Here is a 17,670-nt window from a genome sequence, read left to right as displayed (position 1 = left end):
GAAACTGAACCTGACAAAATTGTGGGTTCACTTCTCCCCACCCTCATTTTAACACGTTGTGAAAAGCCGGGACACGCACAAGAGGTATTTTGCTTCTAATACAAAATGCTTTTTATATTGAAATCAGGAAAGAATTAAAAGACAAAAATAACGTGGGCATTATAAAGTGAATAATGACGAAACCTTTAGTCAAATTTGCAATCCCTGAGAAGCTTCATGTACAAAATGAAAATGCTCGCAATCTCATAATTATTCATCAGGACATGTATATTTAATTTAGCTCTATTAAAGGTTAATGTTCAAGTAGCAAAACAGTGGCAGAACAAACAAAATGTAAAACAAAAAAGTCTCTGTGCATTAAACTTCAAACTTCACTAGAGCCTATTTGAAGGACTAATGGCCTGCAGCCACCAAATACTGCTGGAGGACATGTTAAAAAACCCCATGGGTGAAGCACTTCTTAGACCTAATTTTTATAAACTGCATTAAAGAAAACTAATCGTTGTAAGACAGTAAAATGACCAGCCAGGACATTTCGGGCAAAGAGAAAAATAATTTCTCATGGCAAGCTTCAACACGGCCTTTTAGCTTGAAAAACCTAAAAACCTGTTATTTCTGGAGTATTTATAAACATCAATTAACCTGAAACAAGTATAAACCTTACAGTCACAATGGCTTTTTTCCTACCTGAGTGAAGCAGATTAAAAATAAATAAAAATACTCTCCCTTTCCCAACACATGCATGCATGGAAAAGCATACCTTTTTATATTAACCAGGTTTGCAAAGTATGTTTCATGTCATTTAACAGGAGGTCACTGAATTTTTAAACAAGCAATGGACCAAAACTTTCGATTCATTACACAAACAGGCACACACGGCTCAAAAAAATCAACTGGCCCTGGCTTATGGAGAGAGGCAGCAAAGGAAATGCCCTTTCTGTGGTCTGTAAGAGAGAAAAATCACCTCCCTGAGCACCAAAATATGGAAACCTCATCACACATTGCTTTGAGCTGTCTTTTGTGAAATTCCAGAATCCTTGCTAGGCACAGGATAAATAAAAAAAAAAAAAAAGAGAAAATTAGTAAAAGGGATCCGATCATCCAAAACTCAAAGAAGCATTTTGCAAGATCATCACTGCCCAAGAGCAGATTGAGACGTGTATTTTTACACTAGATTTAGTGCATTTTTTTTTCCCCTCTTGCTTCCTACTCTGCCCACTTTTCCTGATCCACTTGTTGCATGCCATACCCACAGAGAAGCCCCCAGCATCCTGCGCTCGCCGGCAGCCCAGCACATCTGGATCCCATCCCTGGGCACGTTTCCTCCCCGCTCCCACCGCAGAAACAGAATTCCCAACCGCGCAGAGCTGCTCCTGCCTCTGCCTCCCCGGGGACTGCACAGCCCCTGGCGGGACACACCTCACTGTCCCCTCGTAGAGGAGGAGGACGGACACGTCTCAGTGGGCACAGATGAGAAAACAATTAATGTTACAAATGCGAAGTGATTTTTATAGCGGTTAATACTTCACATCAAACGAGCTGGTGCGATGCAGCTGCAGCTCTCAGGCTGTTCTCACACTACGCACATGCCCTGAAAATGAATATGAAAATGAATATTTTTTTCAACAGCAGGGCAAGGGAAGCCTTTTTTTTTTTTTTTTTGGTGCTGTTTAGGTGTGCAAAGTACTGACTTTACAAACAATTATAAAAGAAACTCGAATATCGATTTTGCCTGAACTACACATTACATGAGGCAGCCCCTCAGCACCCCGGGTGCAGATTTGGGTGTCACAATATGAGAAAGATTTAAAGCTGTTAGAGAATGTCCAAAGGAGGGACACGCAGACGGTGAAGGGTCAGGAGGAGCCGTGCAAGGAGCAGCTGAGGGCACTTGGTTTGCTCAGCTGGAGGACAGTGAAAGGAGACTCACTGGAGCTGCAGCTCTGGTCTCTGCTCTCTGTGACCGGGGACAGCAGCAGGGAATGGCTGGAGCTGGTTTAGCTGGGTATCAAGAGAAGGTTTTTTCCCCCACAGGGTGCTGGGCACTGCCCAGGCTCCCCAGGGAATGGGAATGGGCATCCCCAGGGCTCAGAGCTCCAGGAGAATTTGGGTGGGTTATTTGGGCTGTGTAGGACTGATGATCCTCGCGGGCCCCTTCCTGCTCAGGATATTCCATGACTCTACAACCCAACGTCCACCGCACATGGCTCAGCCCAAACCCACCCTCAATCCCCGAGACACAACACGGCCGTGGATGGCCGAATCAGCGCTGTCACAGCCCATGGCTACGGCCAAAGTGACCGCGGCCACCCCCTGCCCCTCGCCCGGTGACACCCCGCTCCCGCCCGCCTCCCTTTTCGCCAGGGCACTCTGGGCTAATGTAATCATACGATTACATAATTAACCCAGCTGTCTCATTAAGAAAATCAACTGGAATTCAGGGCATAATTAGTCATACGGCAATTAGCATGCTGATGAGCAACTGATGAAAAGCTGTCTCGATATAGAGTATGCTGGGACCACCCTCGTTATTTAAGGAGAGGGGGGAAAAGCCCAACCTCGGCTCATGGAAAAGGAGCTCCTGCGGGACAGGGAATGTTTAAAGTTTATCTTTAACCCTTCGGCCGTGGCAGTCGCTGCTGTGAGGACCGAGGACCCCCGACAACACCGACAGGGGCTGGTGGCGGCGTTTGCCAAACCCAGTGGAAAAACCGTGTCATTGTTTAAATGTACAATTTGCAGCGCGCGGGGCCCAAATCACCCTCTCTCTCCCCAAATGTATTTATATAAATACATATATTTCAGCCCGGGGCTGCGGAGCGCTGCTCGGCGGGAGCAGTGCCGAGGAACGGGCTCCGACAGCCGGCCCGGGAGAGCACCGGGACCCCGGAGTGACTGCCCAAACCCCCGGAGTGACTGCCCAAACCCCCGGGGTGACTGCCCAAACCCCCGGGGTGACTGCGGGGACCCCGGGGTGACTGCCCAAACCCCCGGGGTGACTGCAGGGACCCCCGGAGTGACTGCCCAAACCCCCGGGGTGACTGCCCAAACCCCCGGGGTGACTGTCCAAACCCCCGGGGTGACTGCAGGGACCCCCGGGGTGACTTCGGGGACCCTGGGGTGACTGCAGGGACCCCCGAAGGGGCTGTTCGGAGCCCGGAGTGACTGCAGAGACTCCTGCAGTTGCTGTCCGAACCCCCAGAGGGGCTGTCCAGACCCCAAAAGGGACTGTATGGACCCCCAGAGGAACTGTCCGGAGCCCCGCAGTGACCGCCCGGACCCACAGAGGGGCTGTCCAGACCCCCGAAGGCCTGTCCGGCCCCCCAGAGGCTCCGTCCGGAGCCGTGGAGTTGCTGTCCGGCCCCCAGAGGCGCTGTCCGGCCCCCCAAAGGCTCTGTCCGGCCCCCCAAAGGCTCTGTCCGGCCCCCAGCGGCCCGCCCGCAGCCCACAGCAGCCCACAGCCCCGCGGGGCCAGTGCCAAAGCCCGGCCTGGAGCGCGGCGCGGGCGGATCGGGCGGGGCCGGTGCGGGGCCGGTGCGGGGCCGGTGCGGGGCCGGTGCGGGGCCGGGGCCGGTGCGGGGCCGGGGCGGTGCCGGTGCGGTGCGGGGCCGGGGCGGTGCCGGTGCGGGGCCGGTGCGGGGCCGGGGCCGGTGCGGTGCGGGGCCGGTGCGGGGCCGGTGCGGGGCCGGGGCCGGTGCGGGGCGGTGCGGGGCCGGTGCGGGGCGGTGCGGGGCCGGTGCGGTGCGGTGCGGGGCCGGGGCCGGTGCGGGGCGGTGCGGGGCCGGTGCGGTGCGGTGCGGGGCCGGGGCCGGGGCGGTGCGGGGCGGTGCGGGGCCGGGGCCGGTGCGGGGCGGTGCGGGGCCGGGGCCGGTGCGAGGCCGGTGCGGGGCGGTGCGGGGCGGTGCGGGGCCGGTGCGGGGCGGTGCGGGGCCGGGGCCGGGCCGGTGCGGGGCGGTGCGGGGCCGGTGCGGGGCGGTGCGGGGCCGGTGCGGGGCCGGTGCGGGGCCGGTGCGGGGCCGGGGCCGGTGCGGGGCGGGGCCGGTGCGGGGCCGGGGCGGTGCGGGGCCGGTGCGGGGCGGTGCGGGGCCGGTGCGGGGCCGGTGCGGGGCGGTGCGGGGCCGGGGCCGGGGCCGGTGCGGGGCCGGGGCCGGGGCCGGTGCGGGGCCGGGCGGTGCGGGGCCGGTGCGGGGCCCGGGGCTCCCGACACGCTGTAAAATCACCACAGACGGGCTCTGGCCGTGCGGTGACACCCCCACCGAGAGCCCAGCGCTCCGCTCTGCCCTGCCCGAGATTTGCTCTCGGCTTGTTCACAAAATACACTCATAGAAATCACAGAGTCATGGAATGATTTGGGTTGGAAGGGACCTTAAAGCTCATCTTGTTCCTCTCTGCCATGGGCAGGGACACCTTCCACTGTCCCAGGCTGTTCCAACCCCTATCCAACCTGCCCTTGGACACTTAGGGATCCAGGGACAGCCACAGCTTCTCTGGGCACCCTGTGCCAGGGCCTGCCCACCCTCACAGAGAACAATTCCTTCCTAATATCTAAATTAAACCTCTTTTCCTTTGAATCTATTCCTTCGCTATCGTAACATGGAGCTCCCAAAGAGCCTCTTCCAAAACAAAGGACTTGCCTTTTAATAACCCCCCTCCTCCCTCTTCATTTACAGGCCTGTAACACTGGAAACGATAAGAAAGCAAGTTATGAAACAGTGCCAGAACTACAGGGGCAATTAATAATTTATATCGCTGGAAATGTGTTTCCTAAGGTTGGGATCTAAAAATAATTCAAGGAAGGCAACGCGTCTCTTTCAACGCGACTGAATTTCTGTTGCCCGCTGTAAGCAAAGCTCTCGGTGATCGCTCACCAGAAACGATAAGGGAGGGGGGAAAAATCATCATAATCCTCCTAAAACACAGCTTTATTAGCACGATTTGACTTTTTCGAAGAGCCAGGAGTTCGGCCCCGCTGTCACAATACTTTGGTCACGAAGTAAAGGAAGTTTTTTTTGCCCTTCCTAAATGCGACGCTGCTCTTTGTGGGGAGTGTTCCTGCCGGAGAATGATCCCTGGATTACAGACAAGGAGAAGCTCCACCAGCTTCTGATGCCCTAACTCTGCTTTCGTGGGAGACTGCGTGTCTGAAAATAACCTGAAAATGTGTTTTAGAAAAAATAATAATTACACTGTAGCTTTTGAATATTCAAACACCTCACAGCATACTTAATTAATTCATTAATTATTCCCCAGAAATTTCAGGGGTAAATTGAAATAGCCTAGAGAGACTGAGACAAAGATTTCATGGAATAAATGATAGCTTTGCTCCCGTTCCCCTATGACTCTGGTAGCCCAGGGACAGAAGAGTTATAGCCGTAATTCCATTTGAAACAAAGCTCATCATCTCTCCAACCCCTCACTTCATAAAAACCATGAAAAGGTTCTTCCTTCCATCAACAATTATACATATTTTCTTACTCCCCCATCCCACAGGACTGGCATCTGTGTCTTCCTTTTATTTTTTTCCCCCACTTTTTAACAGCATTCTCCTCACCCTCCGGCTGTCAGAGCGTTCTGTGCAGCCTGTACCGGGGAATTCAAAGCGCCCACAAGAGGGTGAGGGACTCTCATTTTCCTCACCAGGAAAAAAAAAAAAAAAAAAAAAAAAAAGCGTATTCCCAAATTGTGCCGACCTCTGGAAGCAGCAAAGCCAGACTGATGGGACCCCCCTGCGTGGGGATGGAGGAGTGGCAGCAGACCGGCGCCTTTCCTCCCCATTAATCACGGCACAAGTTCTCCAAAGCTTGCAGGGTTAAATGAAACAGCACGGGATGGTCTACAGGCAATGTGACCACAATCGAGATCCCTCCCAGAGTGTGGTCCCTACAGCTTGTGGGCTATTATTTTAAAACATTCTTTATTTATCTCCCAGCTCGGGAATGGTTACTGGCAGAAAGATGCCCTGGATTGAGATGCATCACTATCCTAGAATCAAAACAAAATCACGTAAGGCAAAGTAAATGATCGACTCCCTCACGAACTGCAGTTCCCTCTATTTTCAAACGAGTAACCAAAGCAAATCCTCAGAAAAGTTTTTAATATTAAACGTGGGGTTTGCATAATAGGGCAGTATTTGATGGCGCTATGTCAGCTGAAAAAGAACCTAATGAGTTACAAGAGAAGCCACTGCAACTGAAAAGGCTCCAATTTGATTGTTAGTGTTCTAGTAATGCCCCAGGACGCTGGAGTTTCTGCTCACACAGCGAGCTCAGTGCAAAGGACAGTTACAGAAAAAACTCTTGTACTTCGAGTTTCATTTCTCCTACTTCGAGATTATAAAAGAAAAAGAGCCTTCTACTATGTTTGAAAGCATTTCTGCTATATTCATCCCTTCTTTCTCCTAAAAGCCTCTGAACAGACTTAGCACTAAACCCTCCGAAAGCCGGGGTTTATTCTAATTCCAGTTCACATTCCTGCAGCCGAGAAAGGGAAAGTCCGATATTCTCCCTGCCCAGCACACTCTGCCTTTTGCTCCAGTCTCGGGGCTGCTCTCAACCTCTCCCTGCAGGTGAACACTGCCCCTTCCCGCAGGGATATCTGCTGGGATATCTCCTTCTACAGCACATTCTTCCTGCTCCTGTTCCCTGCATCCTTCCCCTTATCTGCACCTCACCTCTTCCTTCCGTGCCTCCAGCCTACCAAGTAAAATAGGGCTTGACAACCACACAATAAATTTTTTAAAGTGAATGCTTTAGGGATATTTCTTCCTCTGAATATTTATTCCGGCTTTTACAAAGGAATTTATCCAATTATTAATTCAACGGGAAAAACTAGAGAAAAAAAAGGATGTGATCAGACAAGCCCAACTTCAAGCCACACATTCAGGTAACAGAACTATTTTCAGTTATTTTGACATAGGTTTCAAAACAGAAGGATAAAGCGAATGAGTTCTAAAGGTGGGAAGTGGCCAGGACTTTGTGCTCCATGTGACAATAGGAGTGTAACTCTGACAGTGCTGCCCTACCAGCAGGCACTGACCCAGACACATCCACACACCCCAAACTGCGCCCTGTCCTGCAGCTCGGAATTCCAGCCCCACGGGGAAGGAGGCTGAAGTGATTATGAGCTACTTGTACATTCCTCAGCACTGGACTGCCAAGGCTGGAGCAGCATCCCGAGTGATTCAGGAGATTCTGGAAAACGAAAGGCGGCAGCTCTGGCCCTCGGAGAACTCGGCTCCAATCTCCCGTCTGCAGTCGGGACTTTAAACTGTCCCTCTCACTCCCACTCTTTTTTAGATTTGCAGAACAGTTTGGGGAGAAGCACTACATTTCTACAGTCCATCATTTTTTTAGAGATTTTTGCTTCCAGATTTTCCTGTTTGTGCAGCTCCTTCTTTTTGCCTGTTCTAAACACGCAGGTGACGCATCAAGGATTTTGGCTTCAGATGGGATCCACTCACCAGCTAAATCACTGCCTGCAGCCACAGGGGTTTATGGCTTTTCACTCTTTCAAGTATTAACTATGCTCAATTTTCTGCTTAATTTTATCAGATTTTCAAGTGTGTTTAGAAAGACACCCGACTGCTGCGTTTGAGGGGTGTCTGTGCCACTTCTGTGTCTGTTAGCAAGTTCATTTTGCTTCCTTTCCCCCCTGAGAGTACTCACTGTAATATTGTTTTCCTTTCCCTCTAAGGTTGAGAAAAGGCACATGAATGTGCCTTTTATGAATATTCATTTCCCTTGTACAGTCTGGGGCAGCAAAACCATAAACTTGTTCATTTTATGGGTCTGTCCTTTGTTTTATTCCAACATATTTTACTGGGAAAGGGGTGACAGTTTTGACATGTATTATTAACAAATGAGGAGGAACTGCCTAAAATTTTTTGCACTGCAATGATACCAAACATTTCTCAAAAATGGTCTGTGCTGTTCAGCCCCCATGTACCACAAACTCAGAGTTTATATACTATGACCTGATCTTGCTCTTTAGACAGTCTTGCCAACCAATTAACCATTATCTCAGCCAGGAGCATTCCAAGTATTAACTTTTTCAAACTCTTTTTAGTATTCTCCTTTGGGATGTGCTTAAACACATTCCCTCAGAGTGAGCCTCATTTCCCTCACCTCTCTTTACTGTCCCCTAAATTTACATTCACCCAGCTCTCCCTATAGGCAGAAAAGCCTGGGGGTACTAAGGTTGAAATTTTAGCACACCATGAGTCATCTGGGTCTGTAAAAGTCTTTATTATACAGACTTTCTTACCAAGGCTGGCATTAACCTTTCTCCTTTACACTACACTTTCCCCAAAAATCCGAACAAGTCACAGGATGTACATAAACACAACAACTTCATACACGTTTATCACCTCCAACAGAAGCAGCAGGTAATTTTTCTGGGGGAAAAAAAACCCCAATCAAATCCAAAATCAAACCTGTTTTTCTCTTGTATCACCTTTAACCTCAGGACGTTGATCAGATACACTTTAAATGGAATTTTCTCATAGCCCAAGCAGCAGTGCAAGTCTGGAGAGGGCCGTGAGTTGTAAATAATCAAAAGGCAAAGGCTGATAAATGGCTGATTATTTGCAAGCACTGCAAATAATTTTCATTTCTGCCTTTAGAAGTAATTGCCTCACACTTGTTTAGTGCTTTACTGCTCATTTATTCGAAAAGAAGTTTCTGTTTTCTCAGCTAAAGCATTCTTTGGAAAAAGAACGCCCTGTGCAGGGCAGTTGGAATTTGCAAGGCTGAACTGGGGTTGTGTGTAGACTAAAATACTACATGTAGGTGTGTGGAAAACTCCTTAGGAAGGAGCCTGCTCCTCCTGCAAACCCCTTTGTGAGACACAGCCCCCACGGCTGGGTGTGCAATTTATGACGGCAAAGAGCAAGGGAAAGATAAAATTTCCACTTCAGCCATCTTTCACTGTTATTGCTTTTGATTGTTTTGACAGGGCGCATTAAAAAAAGAAAAAAAAAAAATCTTATTTTTACCTTCTCTGTTTTTTTGTTCCATTCCCTTCGATAGCAGATCCTCTGAGCTAAACCCCACATCACAGACATTACACAGCACCAAATCTGATCACAGCACAGAGCCAGGAAGAGTCCCCAATAAAACCACACACACACACACCCCTCTTACACCCCCAGAGTTGTTTTGTTTCCTGATGAGAAAATTCCCATTAAGGAGAAACGAAACCCATTCCTCCATTCCTGGCTCAGCCCTGGAAGGCAGCACAGCCCCTCCAAACCCAGAGCAGTTTGCAGTAACCTTCCCTCGCTCTCAAACGTGCACATGCTGAAAAAAACTCTGTGTTTTTTCCTGTTCTATGGACTGAACCCAACTGGGTTTAATTGTGCCACATCCAGAGAGCACAGTTTGTGTTTAAAGGCAGAATTGTTCTTTGCCTACACAGGAGCAATACTGAGACAAAATACTGAGCAAATCCACCGTGGCACTGGGCAGTAAGAGCAGTGATCCACTGCAGAAAGAACACTTTACTTAACCACTTTGTCCAGACACAGACACCTGGCATTCACTTGGTCTCCACCTTGTAACTTTTACTTGAAAATTACACTGAAGTTTTGTTTCAAAAAAAAAAAAAAAAAAAAAAAAAAAAAAAAAAAAAAAAAAAAAGTAGTTCCTTGTTTGAAATAAAAATACTTAGCACTTTTAATGCTCCCTATTTTTCCTTTAAAGACTTAGGAAAAAGAAAAGGAATTTTGAGTATACCATTTCTGCAAGGCAACACCGCTCCTCCAAACACACAACGAGGCTCCAATTTCACTTTAAGTGCTTGCAAGATTACGGCCCTAAAAGCCAAGGGTGTTATACATAATACACTTATTTTATAAAACTGGAGACAAAGGAATCTTGAACAGATGGAAGAAGCCTTCCTCAAAACACAGACCCAGCCTCCCTTTACTTCAAAATAAATGTATTCACATTATTTTTAAAGGTAAGTTGTGACAACCTTGTTGATTAGTGCAATTCATGTGGCAGCATTCGCTTTTCCCTTGCTCTGTACTGCATACTGAAAATAAGGCAATTAAATGAGAAAATTAATTCCATTAATTAAAAATGTTCAGTCTCAAGCAAGACAGAACGATATGAGCTGTATAAATGTACATAAACCAAAATGTTTTCCTTGACATGTACTTTCCTTTAGGAAGGATAAATTTTGGAGCACAAAGTAATGATAATGCTATTTTACCACCATCATAAAGCTGGAGAGAGATATATAAAAGGTCTGTTTTATCTTTTAAAGAAAAATCCCCCGATGTACATAGGAAAATTTACAAGTAAAATACCATCCTTCCCACAAATTCCTTACTGGTGAGCCTGAGTGAAAACTCTGCTCAAGTCAGGAAAAGAAAATCATTAAACTTTGCTGAATCCATAAAGCACTGTAGCTGGAGTTTCAATACAGATCATTTTATAGTAAAATTAAAATAGAAGCCCTTTTTAATTATATAAAGTGTGCACATTATTACTGAGGAGAGAAATACACGCTTTCCTCAAGAACCATAAAATTGGCTGCTGGGAATTAGACTTCAGCTGCAATTATTATATGGTCCTATAAAGGATATTGAAAGTCTGATAAAATTGCACCCTTGTCATGTAACAGCGATGCTTAATGCTAAATAACCACTGTGCAGCATTCCAGGCATAGCTTCCCCCAAACATCATCGCTCCCTTCTCACACCAAAAAGAAAACACAGCAGCACTGGGGAGCTAAAAGTGTACCTAAATATTTGAAATACCAAATGAACAGGTCAAAAGATATGTAAAGGCGCACGGAGGCAAAGCGAGAGGTGTGATAAATGAACGCTGATGGGTGTTTATAAAGGAGAGCTCTCCATGGACACTGCCCAGCCCTGCAGGGACACCCAAGGGAGCAGACTACACAGCATGAGAGGAGGATAAAAAAAAATAATAGAGGAACACAACGAAGCAGAGTGACAAAGACCAGTGCCATGCATTCCTGATGGCTGCTTTCCTTCTCCTTGCAGTGTGTGGTGTAAACTGTGAGTATTTGTTATGCCTGCACGCAGCTACAGGAGACTGGCTGGACTTCTCCTGGAGAACCTGGAATTTACTTTTACCTCAGACCTCCAGGTAAGATCATGGGCCTAAAACCTGAGGGTATTTCTCATCCCACAGGCTCCACTGCACTCCCAACTCAGCCAGGCTGAAGTTTTTATGTGTATTAAGACTTTCAAAGAAATATTTCTGTGACAGGTGACATAAGGCACGTGCAGGGGATGGAGGGGCAAGAGAGAGGCTGTAGGGTGTGGGAGCAGGGCTGTAAATTTTGCTCCTGCAAGTGAAGGAAAAGAGAAAATTCTTTCTCCTACAAGACCCTCACCATTTCAAACAGCACGGGTGGGATATAAATCCTGCCTTCTCCTCAAGGCTTGGTGTGATCTGCTGCTCAGATCCCAGCACCTGTGATCTTGCCAGGCTTCAGAAAGAAGCCTCTGCACAAGAGCACACGAAGGATCCCACACAGCTCTTGTTTGACACCACGTCTCAGTTGTGAAAAAAGCCAGACTGTTCCAACTCAAACCTACTCAGCTCCCAAATTATGGCAGGAAACTGCAGCACAGTTAGTGTGGAGCTGGAGGGGCTGCAGTGCCTCTCCCCAGTGCTCACTGCTGGACTCCCAGGCTGCAGATTTGTTGGGAATGTTTTAATTTTCATTGGGAGGTGTTTCTCTCCAAGCCAGAGCTGCGGGTGCCCATCCCAGCCCCACGCTGCTGGTGCCAGGCAAACTGCCCGTGATGGCCAGACCCTCTCTGAGTTACCCACTCCTCCCATGGCACGAGCAGGTGGCCAGAGGGAGCTGCTCTGTGTTCACTGGAACATTACTGAGACTCTGAGCAGGAAATAAGTGAAGGAAAACTCACAGACCACAGCTGACTAACCTAAAAACAACATTTCCAAGGCAGTTGTGGCTCAGGAAGAGCGTGGTGAGTCCCCGCATCCTTACAGAAGGACTGGCCACTGGGCACTCCTCAACTAGGAATGGGAAAGCATGAAAAAATACATATTTTAGCTCAGACTGAGCGTCTGAAAACACTGACCTTTCAACCAGTTAATCATTAAATTAAAACATTAAAAAATTAATTTTTATTTGAAGCATGCATGAAATGCACTCCTTGAACGGTAAAACCAGTAAAGGTCAGGGTACTAGGAGGCCTTTAAAGTATTTAAAAGTATTAATTACACCTCAAAACACCTCTTGAGGTATTTTGAATATGATATATATATATAATGTTAATGTTCTATAAGACTATAAAGTGACACACAGAGTCCATGTGTCAACAGCTCAGTCAGGCCAAGATGTGGCAGTGGAGACTGGGGCTCCTCGCTCCCTCTCTGCTGTGGGTACAGCTGCAGAAAGAAAAATCTGCTCAGGCAGTTATTTATTTACCACTGGGGAAAACAAAAAAAATCGACTCCCAAAATGTAAAAAGAAATGAACTGAAACCAAATGCCAAACAAAGAAAGATCGGATGCCAAACAAAAGGGAAGTTGAAAACACATACAATAAAGGCCTTTGAATAAAATTTATGATCACATTTACACTGCACAGAATTGAAATTTGGTAGTGATTTACTTTTCAGTAAGGCTTTTTCTTTTGTTTATTTTGGAAGGCATGAAAAGTTTTCTCTAGCCCTTAAAAGTAGAAATATTGTTGGTTCTTGGTGAAGCTTCAAGATGCCTTTTTTTTTGTTTTGTTTTGTTAAAATTGTCTGAACCCTCTAACAAACAAAATACTGTGGATCACACAGTATCATAATAATATAAATTGATTCATACAAACATGAACATGTAAATGCAATGAGAAGTCCTGAAATGTGCCACAGTTACAGTTCTCTCCATTAGAAACAATACAGGAGTCTATCAGTTCCAGAACAAAACCATTACTCATATTTACCTTATTAAAGGTAGGAAAAATGCCCAGTAGCATTCATACAAACATGAACCATTAATTTTTCAGAATAAGGGAATAATTTGCTTACCTGGAACATCAATTAATCTCTTATAAACATTCAAGAAGGCTGCCTCTGCTTCTTTGCTTCGTTTACCCAATGCATCAATCTACAAGGGGAGATGAGAAAAGAAGCTTGAAGTCTTGTTCCAGTACCACTCTCACACTCAGAGCTATAAATATAAATTAATAATTCCATGTAAAACTAGTAAGTACCTAAAAAGGGAACCCAGGTCTCCTGTGTACAGCTCCTATAGAAGAAGTCTTAAAAGACTGTTCCTGCTACATTTGTACTAAATATAATTTAAAAGTCCATTTTTCAGCCCAATAACAAGCATCAATAATTTCATGAACTCTCCTGCCTGTTGTGATTCTTTCCTTTAAATCTTTATAAAAAGCCTGGTGTTTGCCTGGCAGATTCTCTCCTCAAAACTGTTTTCCTTCACCACTTATTGAGATCTAACACAGCAAACAGAACTGTGGCCACTTCTGATGTCCCACTCTGCCTTTATTGTGGCAAATAATTTTTTTCTATTATTTCCAATAAGCCTGTGAGGAGATGAAAAGATGAACTTGTTGAGCACCCTGTGATACTTAACACTAAATAACTGTGAATCTTCTACATGCAAAGAAGTTTTCTGATGCAGCTCTGCACTCTTGAGCTCCTCTGACCAGCTTCTCCGTGTGTTCTGTAACACATACAGTACTCATCTATAAAATTTATTTTTATCATTTTGTTATTTTTCCCCTACGTCTGTATTTTCAGCTAAAACTCCATTTTACAAGGAAAGGCAGCTTAACGGCTCGGAGAATAAAATACTTCTTCCACAGCAACTTTTTCCTGGTAAACATGTATTTTCCTATTGTACTAGAAACCAGAGGATTTACTCTTGCTTCATATTGACAATAAACAAGCAAAGTGACTCAGGATCAGATCCAGGGAATTAATGCTCCAAAGCAGAGGGACAGAAAGGGAAACAGGAAAGCCTGACACAGCTCTGTGGCAGCTTACCCAAATCAGGAAACCAAAGGCATGGAGATTATCGTTCCCATATTTTAATAAAAGGCAAGGAAGGATCTGAAGAACTGCGGATACAAAAGGCCTGATATCAATTCTTCTGTGTATTTGAAAGGCAGTGGATATTATGGAACCATTTAAAGGTGCGGACGTCACCGCGGCCTAAAAAAAGGAAGGCCCTGTCTGAAAAACGTCCTTGAATTCTTTCTCTACATTATTGATTCGGTAGATAAGGCAGAAACAATGGCCAGAGTTTACTGTATCTGTATTTCAGGAAAGTATCTGATATTTTATCCTGCAGGAGGGGGATTTGCAGCGCTGGGAGAGCCGGGTGCCCGCCAGAGGAAGAGGAGGGGAGGCAAAGCAGCAGCGTGCTGGGAGGTCAGCCCTGGTGCCAACTCTGTTCTCTGTGGCCTCTGTGAAGAGAAGAGGAAGATCTGGGAAGGGAAAGAGGAGCAATCCTACGACGTGGATGATTAAATAACCTCGGGAGCCGGCAGCGGAGACCGGTGCGGATCAGCCCCGTGGCTGGGGACTCGTCAGGATCATTAGGGGCAGGACTGAGGCCAGAGAAACCAAAGGACAAGGACAGCAGCAGAAATCACACAGAAGCACAATGCACAAGGTATAAGCCAAGAAAAGGCCTGGAGGAGAGGAGGAGGGGTCAAGGAGGGAAATAAGGACACGGGCAGCGTCTGCACAGCATTTGGCAGCAGCGGCAAGGAAATCTTGGGAGATACGGAGAGAGGCTGGGAAGAGACAAGTTCTGGCAACACAATACCAGGCTGTATTTAAAGAAATAAACCAAGTTCCTATTTTGCTTACATCCCCCAGGATCTGGATTAATTTATGGAGATGGGTGGAGGTGTGGTAACTGACCCCTGACCTATTTGCAACCGATCAAAGAGTATTGGAGAAGTGATAAGTGAGCATCAGATGGCGAAATGATGGAGGATGTGGAGAGCAGATATAAACTCTCAAGAAGAGCTGGCCGTGCTGCTCTTCCAGAGTTTACCAAGAAAGACCAGGAAAGGCAGTGGAGATGTGCCACAGGGCAAGGGATTGACTGATGGCTGTGAATAACTCACTTAATAATCAGAATCTGAGCAATCGCAGAGGGACTGATGCTCATCAGGGGAGGAGAACAGAAGCGATTCGGAGGGAACATTTTCACACGAGGAGTGCTCGAAATGAGCCTGTGGAACGAAGTGCCAAAGGCAGGGAGGCCCCGGGATGTGTCAATCCCTGCTGGGGAGTGTCAGGCTCTGCTCGGGGACGGGGTGAGAAGGAAGGGCACCACCAGGGCCACTGGTGCAGTTGAGCTGTTTCATGGGTGCACGGAGACTCTCTGAAGGCCAAACCACACCATATGTTACACTTCTGGACTTCAACGTTCCCACATACAATTTTCTCTCGCTGCTGCTCGGCAGAGAGCAGCCAAATTTAAATTACTATTATTAAATACAATTAGCATTACAGCACTGATTCTGTACTGTATTTTGAAAAATTCATTTGCCCCTTTTATGAAAAGCAAAGCACTTAAATGCTTCCATTTCTGGGAAATAACAGGATGGATTTGTTTTCCTATTACAGTTTTTCCACATTTTAATAAAGAGCATTTGTACTTTTATTCTCTCTAAGTATTATAGAAGGTATGGTTTATTTGCTCCTTACCAGTTATAGAGTGATGGAAATATAAACCAGATTTGAAACAATATCTTGCAAGGAGATCAGAGACTTTCCAAAGGAAGCAGTTTGTAAATCACAGGTATTTTACACCTTTTTTCACCCTCAAATTCAGAACCAGAATTCCAAACAATCCCACTAGGCAGAAATATGGTTTTATGTTTTAGTTGTTAAAATAAATAAATCAACCCGTCTGGTTTAAAGTTCTACTAAAAATGAGCACTGCAACTATTTTATATTTTAAAATAAAATTTAGAAAAAGCACCATGACAACTTTAACTGGAATAAAAAAATTATTTGGCATGCCAGCACCCAGGTGCATAAAGAAATAAGGAAATATGGGAGGAAAAAGACATCAAAAATAGCAAAATATAAATTAAGTCCAGAGAGGGAGGAAACAGAGCACTGAAATGACATGGAAACATTTGGAAGTTCACTGAAAAAATTTTCAAATCAAAGTAAAATTGGTTCAGGAGCCAACAAGGCTGAGCTGCAATCAGCTCACATTAAACCATTGAACTACATTATAAAACTCTTGCTGAACATTTTTATTTGACTCTAAAAACTTCAGGGACCCTGCAAGAAGTCAACTTATAATTACACTCGCGTTGTCTTGACACGAGCTTAGCTCCAAATCTTAATTTATCTAAACCAGGCCCCATTATGTCTTCTCTGAGCAGAAAGAAACAACGGTGACCTCTGTATTCCCCACCACCCCCAGAAACATATGTTCACTTTTAAGTTTTGGCATCCTATTTGTCTTGATAATACCACTGGTGCTGCAGTGAGATAACAGAACTGAGACACCAGGAATCCTCCCTGCTCAGCGCAGCCTTCATCTCACTCTTCACCCCCAAAACATCGCCGCAGCTACGTGGAGGAGCCAGACACAGGCTGAGACCAGTCCTCCCTTTATCCCCCTCGTTTCTCCAGGTCAGGTGCTCTCCTGAGTTGATGCTCAGGGTACCAAGGTCACCCTTCCCCTCTGGAATTGTCTCCTTCCAGCTGCCCATGAAGATCTCCGTGGTCTGATCCCACTCTGCCTTGTTGTCTGACACTGCTGGCTTGCTCCCCCAAAAACACGGACAGCCTAGCTCAGGAGCATTTGGTCCCAGTCTAATACCCACTGCACCTGGCTGAAATCAAAATATCATCAATGAAATCCATGGATTTATCTCCACATTTATGTAAGCACTGTAGAATCTGGCACCTAGGCCAGGGAAGGTGCTGAACGCAGGTTTAATGTTGCCTCTTCCAGCCAAGTCCAGCCAAGTTCAGAGGGATAAAAAGCAAAGCCTGTGGCTTTAGTTTGGAATCTGTCAGTTTTTATGCAGTTGGAGATTTCAGCATTAATTCAAGTCTGCTGTTTAGTGCCCCAATATGTCATGAGCAGGGGTCTGCAGGGCTGGGATGCCCTGGGCTCTATGAACGTGGATTGCCTCATGGACTGCAGGCAGACTGAAGGATGCACACGTCTGCTCCTGAATTTAAAGATGGAACAGGATGCTGAAGATCTCTGCAAGGAAGCTGGACTGCCAGCTGCCAGCACATCCTGCACTGACACCTGAATTCTGTGAACTGAGAGACATCAGCACATTAACACATCTCTGAGCATGAGACTGGCACGTGTGCTGCTCATCTTGGATCCACTTGGATCGTTCAGCAGAGCTGGGAGATTGGGGTGCTGCCCTCAGGATCCCAAAGACAGCTCCTCTGTGAGGGGTTCCCAGTGCTCTGTCTGTCTGGCATTCCCAAAGCGCTGGTGATTTACTCTCAGAACCACAAACACAAGTGTCCACGCCACTCTGCTAAATATGAACTTTGCAGTCCCAGCTCTTCCCCTTATCCTCATAGTTCTCCAGTTTAGTTTTCACTCCTGTTAACCAGCTTAACATGCCTTTTACTGTTCTGCACAAAGCCTGGAACTAACCTATCAAACAAAACTAAATTATTTAAAAGAGAAGTTAGTT

General features: G+C 46.5%; 1 protein-coding gene and 1 long non-coding RNA gene across 8 annotated transcripts in view; both read right to left on the bottom strand.

Annotated features, from left to right (window-relative positions):
• CUX1 (cut like homeobox 1) overlaps window positions 1-17,670 on the bottom strand; it is a 274,071-nt gene that overhangs the window by 138,861 nt on the left and 117,540 nt on the right. For all 7 annotated transcript variants that reach the window (XM_066333204.1, XM_066333199.1, XM_066333200.1 and 4 more), the window contains exon 4: window positions 13,028-13,106. In XM_066333204.1, coding sequence (XP_066189301.1) covers window positions 13,028-13,106 — 79 coding nt within the window. The remainder of the gene's footprint in view (window positions 1-13,027; window positions 13,107-17,670) is intronic.
• Window positions 4,905-5,991, bottom strand: LOC136370029 (uncharacterized). Its single transcript, XR_010745112.1, has 2 exons — window positions 5,691-5,991; window positions 4,905-5,152 (listed from the first exon to the last, which is right to left on the bottom strand). It is a non-coding gene; the product is annotated as an uncharacterized lncRNA (long non-coding RNA).

This window comes from Sylvia atricapilla, chromosome 20, assembly GCF_009819655.1.
Source record: "Sylvia atricapilla isolate bSylAtr1 chromosome 20, bSylAtr1.pri, whole genome shotgun sequence".
NCBI classification, from domain to species: domain Eukaryota; kingdom Metazoa; phylum Chordata; class Aves; order Passeriformes; family Sylviidae; genus Sylvia; species Sylvia atricapilla.
The sequence above is the reverse complement of the archived record's forward strand: the minus strand, read 5'-3'. Positions and strand labels throughout refer to the sequence as shown.